Genomic DNA, 13,838 nt, shown 5'->3' with positions numbered 1-13,838 from the left:
CAAATAACTGGTGCATAGGAAAACTAGAGAGAAATAAAAACGCGACGAAGTACCGGGAGTCTAAACTTGCGGTGACCGCGACGATAAATAAAGTGAGGTTATGTCCACGGTTCGCAATGGTCATTGAGAGGGGAGACAAAGAGCTTCCTTTGTACTTTACCATTTCAATATTCTGCATATGTGGCTCAACGGTGTGGTACGACAGAGCTGCCGACGCACTTCGGATGCCGCTAAACGGTGGTATAATTGAAAATACAGATCGAACGCGGGGTGTAAAAATCAAGCCGACAAACGTTAACCAAACGGTGCGTCGTCTCTGCCCGGTTTGACGCCATTTCGGTTTACTCAACGGCACGTACGAACCCTCCGAACAAGCTGGCTCGCGAGAGTGAGACAGACTAGAGCGCTGCGCGGAAACGTGTCACGCTGTCGACCACGCACGAACAGCTCTCGACCAATCGGAAATACCTGACCCGGTGTTAGGCGCGCTATTCGAATATCACAACGCGGGTATGTTTACTATCGTTGCCTACAACGTGTAGTAATTACGCGTTGACGCCACAGACAATTTGCATAACACATCATTATGCATTGTCAACAGACCAAATTACCAATCGAGAGTTGTAAATCGCCATTCATTACTCGTGTATTTTCTGGTAAGGAATATCGCTACGTGAAAAAGTACTTTATATTGGAGTTTTCAAGGGGAAATACACCAAATTATTATCTACCCAGCTAGTTTGGATGCGAGCGTTAGTTTTCCACTGAACTAATACGATAATATCGAAACCATGTTCGTACACGTTTTAATATACATCTACAGAAATAAAAAATAAAAATAAGAGATACCTTCGGTAACTAAATCAAAAAATATGAAAATCTTACCTAGAATGTGCGAAAAATAGAGAAACTAATAATTTGCAACCAACTAAAAACTAGGCTTTGTTTCGTGTAGATACAAGATACAAAAACATACCACCATCATAATCGCTACTCTCGAGTCGTGTAAATAGATACCTTGGGTGGTTTCCTTTTAGGGGGAGACTTCCTCTCCGGATCGCTGCTGGACGAATCTTCCCGTATACTTTTAACGTCCACAGCAGCAGCATGTCCATTGAGTGATTCCTTGCTGTTTGCTTTTCTCCCACCAGTTTTTCCAGTTACTTTACTTTTATTTATACTATTAACAGCCATGCTGCCTATATTATGTATCGAATTAACAGCGCTCGGCAAACTTGTCGTCGTAGCGCCAGATCCTGCACCTCCTCCGCTTCCAGTTCCTCCTGCTCCTGCTCCAGTACCACTACCTCCACTTCCACCACCAACTCCTGCTGCTGTTCCTGCTCCTGCTCCTCCTCCTCCTCCTCCTCCATCTCGCTCCTTGGCCAAAGGTTGCGAAGGTGCCTGAGCAATAGTCAAGGGAAGCGTAACGCAAGACCCGCTACCAACGAGTCCAGTTGTATCCTCAGTCCCATCCTCGCCCGAATGCCTCTGGAGCCAAGCCTTCTTCAGCTTGTGGACGGGATTCCTAGTGCTACTAGGCGGCCTCGGGGCGGGACTGTTCGACTTTTCGCTGTCCGCAGCGCTGGGCGTGGCCTTTGCCGGTGTCCCAGGTGCGCTGGGTGCGGGACTAGGAGCAGCCGAGGGTGCAGGACTCTGTGTCGGTGCAGGACTCGGTGCGGCACTTACGCCCGGGTTGTTGAGAGAGCTTACGCTACCCGTGCTCGCGGGTCTGACGGATCCGTCGCCGCTTGCCGTCCTGGGTAGAGGGCTGACGGAAACGACTCCGCGTTCCTGAACATTGGGTATTTGGCCGGATGGTTGCGGTAGTAGCGCGGTATTAACGACAGTGGTGATTGAAGTAGCGGCCGAAGCAATGAGGGGACTGGGTTCGCTGACCCTTGACAATACCGGGGGTCCAACGCACTGTAGGGACATAGGTTGAGAGATGATACTGTCCTGCGTCCTTCTTTTCTTATACGCCAGCTCGAGAGAGACCGGTTGTCCGCCGCACACCTCGATAGGCGTGGGTGCTTTCCTCTTTGGCGATCCGGATCTTTCGACACCGAGATCGAGGGGTTGAGTCTGTATCGCTGGCGCCAATGCCTGCGGGTGTATTTGCTGATTGGGATGAGGACTGGTCCGATGTCCCGGGTGAACGGAGTTAGGCCTGGTCATAGGCGCGGAGGCGGCAGTCGTCGGCGATCCGTGATGGAGGGGCGGCGGAGATAGTTTACAGGCGGGTATAGAGCTGACGTAACCCCGGCTGTCATAAACTGACCTGCTGCTATGAGCCGGGGGTGGTAACGGTGCCGGTGGAGCCCCGTGGTGATGAGGCACTTGCTGGTAAGCGAGCGGTGAGCTGTTGGTCTTCGATGTGAGCGGCATCGGGCTTGGAGCCGTGTTTTCCGATGCCCTGCAGACCGGCGTACCGGTCATGATGCCGGAGTTCGGTTTCCCGTATATATGCTGAGGTGCCGGACTGCTGACCTTCGGCTTGGACCCAGGCGACGCCGCGTAATGCGACGTTGGCGACGAGGATGGCTGGTGAGGATACGGATAGGTTGACTTCGGAGTCCCGTACGGTATCCCAGGCTCAAGCCTGCTCGCGTACCTGGGTTCGGGAGGCGAGGGGTGAGAGGTCTGATGAGGGTGAGGGGCGTGAGGCGACTGCCTGTTGTGAGGATGGGTGGGATGACCGTGAGGACTGGGTAGCTGATTAGCGTTCACCCTGGGATGACCTTGGGGAGGAATGCTCTTGGCTGCTTGAAGACTGTCGAGGTGGTGAAGATGGTGGGGACTCTGCGTCGAGGTTCTCTGGTAATCGTACGGTGTCGGGGGTTTGTGTTGCGGTGCAACGGCGCTGTGATAATGACCGGGCATCATCTTGGGACTCGGGGAATGGGATGGCGGAGCCTTGGGCAGTTCCCTACCCTCGTTTTTTACGATAACTGAGCTCTTTGGATCGGGCAGAAGGGGCGGGGGATTTGGTAGCATTTCTCTAACGTGAGGATCTCTCTCGAGTGCCGCCTGCTGCATACTCTTAACACCGCCGGACATCTGCTGCTGCTTGTGCTGCTGATGATCGGCCGCCTTTACTTTTATCTCGTGCATGTAAGACGGCTGCGGTTGATACGTCGTGTAACTGAATAAACCGACGTTTGGTTCAACCTTGGGAAGAGCGGGATGGGGCGGTCCCACACCTGGCGGTGGTTTATCGTGGTGACTGGACACCGACAGCGACGATTTCGCCTGCCTGGAATGAGCGGGGGGCGGTGGATATTCCACTTTTACAGGTACACTGGACGGCCGAGACGATACCTGAGGCAAGCGTTCGAAGGAGAAAAAAAAAAGAAACTGGTTAATCGAGTCACTAACTCTCACAATTACACCAAAAATCAACAAATTCTATAGTGCAAATATCAAACGTGTGTCTCCGTTGGAAGAAATTTCTATATACTTTCCATAAAAAAAAAAAAAAAAAATTAGTAAAAAAAAAGATTACAAATAACAAGAACAACTTTTTTTTCTTTTCCAACATTCTGAACGATATTTTAATAATACTTTTTAATTTTTAAAACACCTGTTGAACCGAGGGCGACGCAGAAACGGCAGTGACGTAGGCATAAGCCCTCTGATGAGCGGAAACCTGGTCCCTAGCCTCAGCCTGTCTCTGATGACGTTCAGCAGCAGCGATATGTTCGCGTTCCCTCTGATCGCGTGCTTCGCGTTCGTCCCTTTCCCTCAACTGCTGTTGTTGCTGTTGATGGTGTTGCTGCTGCTGATGCTGATGGTGTTGGTGTTGGTGTTGGTGTTGGTGTTGCTGCTGCTGTTGATGCTGATGCTGATGCTGATGCTGGTGTTGCTGTTGCTGCTGTTGCCGCTGCTGCTGCTGCTGCTGCTGCTGTTGAGCAACGGTAACGGGATGATGGGGAGCTCCTGGAGCTCCGGGATGATGATGACCCCCATGGGTCGGTAGGGCGGGATGAACACCGTGCGACCTGCTGCCAGGAGGTGGAAGGGTTACCAAATCCCACGCAGCGTTCGACAGCTGAATATTTTTCTGCGAACCATAAGCCTACTTCAATCAATACTGCCCTTCTTTACATTCATCATTAATGGGTTGCCAAGTTTATATATATATATATATATATATATATATATATATATATATATATATATATGGATACGATAATAATCTATGTATTTGTAAATCATGTACGGAATCGTTGAAAGCGGTTTGCATTATTTTACAAGAAAATTGTTCGAAACAGCGTAAGAGATAGATCAATAAACTCGATGTCTCTACCGCTCTACGCAGTTTATCTTCCATAAAGACAAATTATATATACCAAAAGTGTCTGGCAAGAAACATCTTCCATATTTCCGACATTATTTTACGACTAAAATGCCGACGACGATGAATTAATACGATACCGTATTGATTCGGCGTAAGTCAAATATCCGACTAAAAAAAGAACCAACGAATAAAACCGAACGCCAAAATGCCCTGAAGTACTATAACTGGGTGAAAGAAAGAGGTCGGATGTCAATGGTATGCGATTATATTATATCTACGTAGTAATAACACGTTACTCACGGTGAGTCATTTTCACCGGTATTCGAAGGCGAGCGAGTTGCTCGAGTTGATTGTAAAACGCACACAGGTAGGTTAAAATATTCATGCGCAATATAAGCACGCGAACAATGTTCGACAAAGGTATAATAGTTGCCCGAGTCTGCGATACGAAAAAGCAAACGAGTGAGTGAGTGAGTAAGGGATATATATATATACACACACGGCTTGACAGATGCTCCGTCTGACAACTTTCATATACAGGCACATTTATGTGGTTGCCCAATGCTCGTTCCTCTCTGACCGAGCCATATTGCGTCTACGTATTTAACGTTTCCGCGGATTTCTTTCGATAACGGTCACGTACAGTATGGGACCCGAGTACGGAGGTAACTCATGTATTACACATAATACGAGGTTCTTCCGACCGTTTGAATTGATATAGCGCCATATCATATTCTCAATATCGTACTCTACATAGAATCGATCAGTCTAAACGTACACTGACATACATATTGCAGAACCTATGCAGGCGGAGTACGTGTGCCTAGATGCATAATGCATCAACGAGTTCCCGTCACCTCGTCGTAACGTAGAATTTTTACGGTTTTACAGACGCGTTACGCGTGGGTATAATAATATGGGTATACGAAGTGAACTCTGGATCTATGGATCATTTATGTGCAAATCGCACGAGAAACAAATTGAATTTACCCTCGCAAATAACCAATAAATCAAGCAGTTTACGGATTTTTAGTGCTTAAAATTCTCAAAACTGTTTTTTTGTTGTTTTTTTTTTTCGCAAATCGCGTCAGTTAATACAATTTCCCGTACACAATTAACACACGATAATGCTTGAACTCTGATATTTAGTGCAAGCGGTTTAGGCAGGCTTGAAAAAAAAGGAGACTATAACCTCGACATCGAATATCAAGTACGTTATATTGCAATAGATAAAAAGATGAAAAAAAAAATCTAAGCGTAATGTACACAATCAGTCTCAAACTCGTACCGTACAATGGATGGGAAAAAAAATTATCCACTCAATGATCGATGACACATTGTCGGCCGTTAATAGGTACACAACATGTATATGTAGTAATGATATTAATAATAAAAAGATTACAAAAAAACAAAAAAAAAAAAGTAAACAAAAAGAACGAGGTCGTGAAAGAAAAAACTGTATATCCACCTAAGGATCGAATCACACACGAAGAAAAAGAGGTGAAAAAAAAAATATATATATATAATAAAAATAAAACGGAATTGGTTACTCAATGTCAACGTTCTTATTACTGGTATAAAACGTGTTTGCGTGTGTATTGCGCGAGCCGAGTTGACGAGTTGTTGCTCCTTAGACGCGTTAAATTGCCATTAGCGTTGAGCGTCTAATTATAACAGGAAAGATTACTATGCTAATTGAGCGGTGAAACGTGAATGACAATCTGTACATGTAATATATGCTTACAAGATAGGTGGGTAAGGTAATATAAATACGGTATGCGGTATGCGGGTATGGTATATAGGTATGTAGGTATAAATGTAATAGGTATAAACGTGCGTATCGTTACATCATGCGTTACACACGTACAGCCGAGTGTGTTAGAGTTGCGCGCGGTGAGGTCGAGCATTTTCTACATATGATTACACAAGCGTATTTAAATAGCCAACACACAGAACTAAATTGCACGGTTATCGTCGGCGTACATGCCATTTTACGCACCGTATATCACCGTACATTAATAATCATTTGCATGCGCGTCTACGTTCGCATCACGACTCGCTCGATTATCGACGTCGTTATGCGAGGCAAAAAATAAATAAATGAATAAGCACGCTACTTTACGATTTTAAAAACCACGAAAAAACAAGCTGTTGCTCGATTCGATTAAACTGTATATTTATAATTACGATACGTTATCGGGCAACGATGCAATTAAATTGTACATAAATTCTTGCGAAATAGAAGGCGGTGGGGGGGTACGAAGATCGAAGTCGAAAATGAGACGATCATGGACAACCATCGCAAAAGCGAGAGAGGAAGGAAAAGTGGGAAGACGAATAGAGGAAGAGGGATAAGAAATCGAACCAAAATTAGCAGCAAAACGTTCTGATGTTCCTTCGAATAAGATACCGAAGTCCGAAAATCAAAATTTTGTGAAATACCTCGAACTTAATACCCCCGATACTTTCACGAAATTACGAGGATAAGACTGAACTCCATTTTTTTATTTCCAAAAAAGTTCAACACGTTTGGCTGCTAACTGACGGAAACGAAATAACAAAGGGGTTGGTAACCTTAGATCGATGCCGTTCAACCCCCAGAAAACCGCGCCCTGTAATAATAACACAGCGCAGAAACGACGCGGTCAGGTTTCTCTCTCTCCCCCTCTCTCTCTTATCCCCGTCACCGCCCCCTTTTCTGCCGCACACCCATTCTGCGAATTTATTTTCACCCCACTATTCGACGAAAAAAACAAATAAGATAAAAGAAGATAGAAGATATTAAGACAGGGTGCGAATACTTTCTCTAATTTTCTTATCGCTCGGTTTTCAAATCCTTCCGTCAAAAATTACATCACGCGTAACAAATCTCCGAATACTTTATTAAAAATGTGTTATACGATGGAAACTTTTTTTCCAATCACAACAGTCTAATTTTTTTCAGACAAGATTTTTATAACAGGACGCTGCTTCTCTAGTATTTGTTATCATCTTATTTAGAAACTCAAATCGTGAATTTCTCTTTAAAATCTTTTCTCCCCTCGACGACACATTATTCCATCAATATACCATACTAACAATAATCTGTCTTTCGAACAGACTGTACATCGTCATGGTCGTCGTCGAAAGGCAGATCCTCAACCACGATTACATCGTTTCTGTGCAGTAAGAGTAAGGAAGGGGGGTGAAACAGGAAGTCACGATCGTGTCTAGCAACAGTATTAACGTATGTAAAAGATACAGCTACCGCTATACATAGCTAGTTTTACATATGTACGTGTATAACCGAGAACTCCAAAGCGTGACGAAATTCTCGGGCAGCTGAATCACGAGGAATTTAGTTGAACCTGCAATGTAGGGGCGATGAGGAGGCGGAGGAGGAGGAGGGTGACTCACTCTGCGAAAGGGCCGTAGCAACCAACAAACCAACCAACCAACCAACCAACCATCCGATGAATCTACCTGCCCGCACGCTATAATGAACCGCACACGTATAATAATGCAGTAAAAAGAAAAAATGTGGCCACAAAAGCACGAAACAAGGATTCTCTACTTAACGATAGCATAAATTTTATCGGGTCGTTATCCCTGTGTACATACTATCCGTATATAAATGTGTGTGTATAATGTATACAGTGATTTATATATACGTACATATATAAACCAGCAAGGAAAGTACCTTGAATCACCTGTCGTCTGATATTACGCGTCTCACTTATAAACCCGGGTGCACAAGTATATCGGGTAATTGTATGATCGTAAAAGTCGTATTAATTTTTCTATTTTTTTTTTTTTTTTTAACGATTTTTAGTTTTTAGTGTAATGCGACGCGTAGTAAGTCCGAATAGAATGGAGAACGAAAAAATTAGAACTTATCGTTAGTGATAGATAGATAAACGGATTATCGCTGAATTCATCGATATATAAATTTATTATGCATGGTACGATAAATAAATCTTAGAAAGAATAAAATTTAACACATCCAGGACATTGATCAATCGGTACGAGTATGCAATTTTAGAATATCTAGACATAGATGAAAGATTGATCGTTCTTGCGCCGCAGGCATTCATAATTATCGACGAAAAAAATCGAGAGAATGACAAAACGTGTTTTCCTCGCCAGAAATAATACAAAAATCATTAGTTACGACGTGTTTTCGAGTCGATTTGAATTTTTCCATTATTGTTTTCAATTATTTATTTTTTTTTTTTTTTGTTTTTCACACATTTGCAATGTATAAAGTGAAATTCAACTTGTGATCTGCAGTGTCATAGAACCAAATGAAAAATCCCGCTATTCCCGCCGCTGCGTAATACATGCAAGTATATACGCAGCAATATAATTGAGTCTATTTACGGTAAGTTTCCTTTGTTCTCATTTCCGTAATTTTTGCAAAAGAAAACTTTCACGATGTCGCGTGTAATCTTCATCACCGTTATGTTTTATACACAAACGTGCACATACAGATTACAGTAATGCAAAACGACGCGGTATAAATCCTGGATCGTAAGTAAGCGTAATTAAATTTATATACAAAAATTAACACCTCAAAGTTGACGAATCAACGAGAAACACGTATTGATACAGTTTTTCGAAAAAAATAGTTTAAACTGCATTATATCGGATACTGCATAATGTGGAGAACAAAAAAATGTTTAAAAAGATGTACATACATATGTGTACATCGGAATTGCACGTAATTCGTATGCGGGTAGAAATCTTCCCCGTTTAGAAGATGTATGTTAAAAAAAAAAAAAAAAAGGAAATACTCGTGGACTCGAACTCCTACCAAGATGGACAAGAATAAAACGAAACTGACAAATGCAATAAAAGAAACAAGAACAAGAATAATAAGAAGACAGTTGTAGTCTGATGCCAAGAAAGCATCCATAGTGCCCCGTTAAAACGGACAGAGCTCGACATGCGTTTCGGGTGAGAAGAGAAAAAAAACCAAGGATTATATTAAAAAAACATAACGAAGAGAGAAAGATGAGAGACTAGAGATGTGAACGTGGTGGTGGAACAGAAGAACCGACTACAAGTAAGAATGAATCATGAATTTAAGAGAGAGTGAGACACGGTCTGCGGTGTATAATTTTCTTCTTTCTCTTACCTTCTTGTTAAACACGAAATATGCGTCCTCATTTAAATTTCAATTCTCCCGTATTTTTCTCACCACACGCCCAAGCTATTTGAAAACTTTACGCATGTCGTTTCTAATTTCTATCGTTTATGTCGCAAGTATTACATGCACGATCCCACTTGATGCAACGACACTCGATTTTCCTGTTACTTTCTATGTGGAGCAATGCGGTATTTTTGTCTTTACGATATGTCACCGTCGTCGAATCTCTTCTTCCTCCATCTCTCCTCTCTCTCTCTCTCTTTTTCACGTTAATTCATTCGCGTTTGTCGTTATTTACTACACTCCAGTCAGTGAGCGCAGTAACGAAGACGACGCTTGTTACATTCGTTAAATCGGTGAAAGTGTTTGTTCCTCTTTCTTTCCATCTGTCTTTTCTTTATTTATTTTCTTCACGCCATCGAGTGGACGAGCACAGTGGGTAGTACATGGGAATACGAAGCGATATGATCGGTGCAACGATCGACTGTCGGTAATACCAATGATCAATAATAATGAGTCGCAACAAATTCGTAACATCTGAATCGTTTCGTTGATATAACTACCGTTATACGATCAAGTTGGATACATGACGATGATAATGATGATGATGATGGTGATGACGAAGCGAGAAATTAAAATTAATCGCTACCACTTTCAGGCTGATCTTCCATCATTATCTTTCTCTTTCTCTTTCTCTTTTTCTCACTCTCGTTCTCTCGCCATCTCTTTACTTATTTTTCTGGAAACTTTTTCTCAAGCTCGCATGCACTGTACGTATAGAGCATAAGACAGAGCCTCGATATTTTTCTTCTGTTTCCATAATTTGTAATACCAAAGTGTAGAAGCAACGCGAGATTAGAAAGCTGCAGTATTTCACATATCGCACGTCTTTTACAGCTTTTTATATAAAAAATTTATATATACGAGTATACGTAATCGCTTGAGTTATACCGTATACTGCACCGTTAAATAAACGTTTTATACGAGATACGTTACCGTTCAATCATAGTTTACAAACTGTGAGAAATTTCTTTTCGTTACACCGCAGTAATTACTACGATCTACAGGAATGAATTATTAATTACAAAGTAAATACGATGACGTTTAAACGTTTCTGTTGCAATTACAAGAAAATAGGCTAAAAGTATCAACAATTCACTGTGGTTACAAGCGTCGATACGTGAGACATTTATTTCTGGTAAATAATTGTATACAACCGTCCATCTTCAATTTAGTTTAGTCTCTTGACTTCCGATTACATTTCTATGCAGTCAAACATGACGAGCATAAAAAAAAAAACGGTGAACAACGGCCAACGAATGACATATATTCTTTAATTAATTCCAGAAACCCGATATATAATAATTCGTGACGATTTGAATGTTTGACCAAGCAGGCTTGATCGATCTATCGATCTCGAAACTTACGTAAGTATAACAAAGGCCCTGACCCGCGATTCTATACCGTTGACCAAAGGACGCTCAAACTCACATAGAGGACAGTTGTTATCGGGTAATCTGATTCATCCCTTCACCTCCCCGTTACTCCCCACCCCCAAATGGCGGTTCGTAATTAAACCCATCCCTTCTCTTCTCTTCCCTTCCCTTCTCCACAGCAGCACCCACCCTCAAATATTGTGAGGTTCGATCGAACCGTCGGTCCGGTTTGCCACTCTCGATTCGTCCCCTCATCCCTTTCACAACTTCGACAAATTTATTATCATCCCTTGCTCGTTTAGCCAGACATAGTGGCGTTTGATATTCGTCCATGATTTATATACATACGGATTCGATGTCAAGTGTAACGCTATTACAGCTCGCAATACAGTAAAATGAATGTTGGGAAAATTTCTCGGATTCAATCGAACAGCGTTATTATACCTACGACTACGGCACAGCGTTTAAATGACTCAGGGGGAAAAGCTTTGACCTCTAATAATTGAACGACGATAACAAAACCTACAGAGAAGATCGGGCTTTCGGATGAGGAAATCACAGAGGTACATCGCCGAGTAAATTAACTGTGTAAAAAGTTTCGCGGTACGGCGTCAGATTTAACGAGTATATAAATATACGTGTGCGGAAGTGGCATGGATTTACAAAAATCATACGGACAAATCTGATAAGGTAATAAAAAAAAAAAAAAAAAAGGGGGGGGGGGGAAACTTTACAGAATTGACGTTAGTCTTGGTTTAAAACGAATTTATATATTCACTACCTAATATCTATGCTGATTTGAATTTATCCATTTAATGTTCGATTCACCGAGTTGAGTAAAAAAATTCATTCGCATTAGCGAGTTTAATCAATTTAGCTATTTGATAGTTTATTATGAGAATTCATCGTAGACTGTATTGGCTTCGATTTTCGATTCCGTCTTATCTTTTCAACAAAATTCGACAGGTTATTTCACGAATCCGTTCAAGTTTACGTTGAAACATAAAAATAATAATCATAAAATGAAACGCAACATAAATTGAGAAAAAGAAAAAGCAACAACTGGTCTCAGTCAATTTCAAACCTGATCCTACGTTTGTCACAGTGTAATAAATTCATTCCACAATCTTTAAAACACATCTGTCGTTCTAAATATTTTTTAACTTCGTAGCCCGCGGTCAAGACGTTCGGATCGTTATAATTAATGCCAACGTTCTTCCATAAAGTTGTACAAACATATCATTACCAGAGCGTATCGTCGTAATCGTCATTATAACGACGATCGTCATTCCGATCGTACAATAAACAGGAAAGATAAAAATTAGAAAAAAAAGCAAATCTTTTCCAAGCATTTTTGTACGCAACGTCGGATCACCGACGATGATCATCGTCCATAACCAAACGGATTATTCAACTATCCGGCAGTATCGACGCAAGGTAATAAATTTCAATTTTCATAATATTGTGTTATCGTCGCGTCATGCACTTGATCAAACACACAAGAAACTGGGCCGCGAGATATTTGAACAACTGTATTTATTATCTAGTACAATATATAACACCGAGTCACGTACAATAGATATGTGTAAACAGTCATAGTCACGTATAAAGTATACATTCAAGCGTAACGAAACGCTCGATTGATTAAACTTCTGTCAGCAGGAATTGGATTTCAATTTACCCAAGGTTACCAATAAACCAACTCCGCAAAGAATTAATCATCCAATGACAGCAATTACTTCCTAAAAACAGACCGAAATATTTCGATACACGAATATTGCAAAAATATATGCACGTTACCCGACGGAAAATAGAAGGATCGTCGAATGAATTTGAAGAAAGATTTTTCAAAATATATAAAATAAATAAATTAATAAATAATAATTGCAGAATAACGAAGGAGAAAGTAGTAGACGAGTAAACAAAGAAAAAAAAAAAAGAAAGAAAAAAAAAGAAAAAGTTTCCACCTTGTTATAAATTCGATTAAAACTTTTTAATTAGATCTCAACCGACTCTGATGTACCTACACCACGAACCGTGCACGGACGAAATCCCTCGAGGACATCTAGCTACACATTATATTATATACAAGTTCCTGACGGCAACAGCGGCGGAGAGCCGATGCCTTGTCACGCCCGTGATAAAAACAGATGGGAACGTATAAAGAGTGTAAGAGAGAGAGAGAGACAGAGAAAAATTATAACGGGTTTTAATTTAATATCACACGCTGTGCATTAATGAGATAACTATTTATTTAATACGCAACAACTAACTCATATCGGTATAATCCATAAATTACTAATCAACTTGGATCGCCTCGAGTTTTTAATGAATAAAAATTATACGCCTATCCGTATACAATAAAATTAATATCCATTCGTAGATATTAAACATAATTTGAACGAGATATTGAATTTTTTTTCGACGAACAAGAATCGTTGACGATGTTCCTCCTTACATTCTTCGCTTGCAATCACAAATGAACAGGGGTCGACGCGAGGAGAGAATCAACGACGATTTATACGAACGCAACGCAACACTTGAGAGGTATCCTTGAAGTAAGGTGACTTGTTCTTTTTTTTTTTAACCAGCGAGATTAAAGAACAAAATCAATACGAGTTTCGAGAAAAAAAACGAAAAAAATGACGATTTTTTTTTGTGTTGGTTCGTTCCAAATATGTAACAATATATTTATTTTTCTGCTGATTGAAGTGGGGAAAACGAGTTGAATTTTGGAAGGCAAATAAGCAAAAAGAAGGTAGTAAAAATTTCTCGCGGTTTGGCCCGGTTTTATCAGCCGGACTTCTCGTGTGAAATTCGATGCCGAAAGTGAGTGAGTGAGGAAAAGTGAAGAGAGACACGCGTTTTACACCTGTTCAACTCTCTAATGCATACATATATACATAGAAGGAGAGAGAGAGAGAGAGAGAGAAAGCCCTGACACACCGGTTTAACGAGTCGTTCGAAATGTCAT

The 13,838-nt window shown here is 41.4% G+C and overlaps 1 protein-coding gene across 4 annotated transcripts in view; it reads right to left on the bottom strand.

Annotated features, from left to right (window-relative positions):
- The window catches only part of LOC124307516 (probable JmjC domain-containing histone demethylation protein 2C), a 202,365-nt gene that overhangs the window by 8,581 nt on the left and 179,946 nt on the right, over nt 1-13,838 (bottom strand). For 3 of the 4 annotated variants that reach the window (XM_046769255.1, XM_046769251.1, XM_046769254.1), the window contains exons 10-11: nt 3,584-4,078; nt 1,018-3,321 (exon numbers count right to left, since the gene is read on the bottom strand). In XM_046769255.1, the coding sequence (XP_046625211.1) occupies nt 1,018-3,321; nt 3,584-4,078 (2,799 nt within the window). The remainder of the gene's footprint in view (nt 1-1,017; nt 3,322-3,583; nt 4,079-13,838) is intronic. The other variant, XM_046769253.1, reaches the window with a different exon arrangement.

The sequence above is a fragment of the Neodiprion virginianus genome, chromosome 6 (genome assembly GCF_021901495.1).
Source record: "Neodiprion virginianus isolate iyNeoVirg1 chromosome 6, iyNeoVirg1.1, whole genome shotgun sequence".
NCBI classification, from domain to species: domain Eukaryota; kingdom Metazoa; phylum Arthropoda; class Insecta; order Hymenoptera; family Diprionidae; genus Neodiprion; species Neodiprion virginianus.
This window is presented reverse-complemented; position numbering and strand designations above follow the sequence as displayed.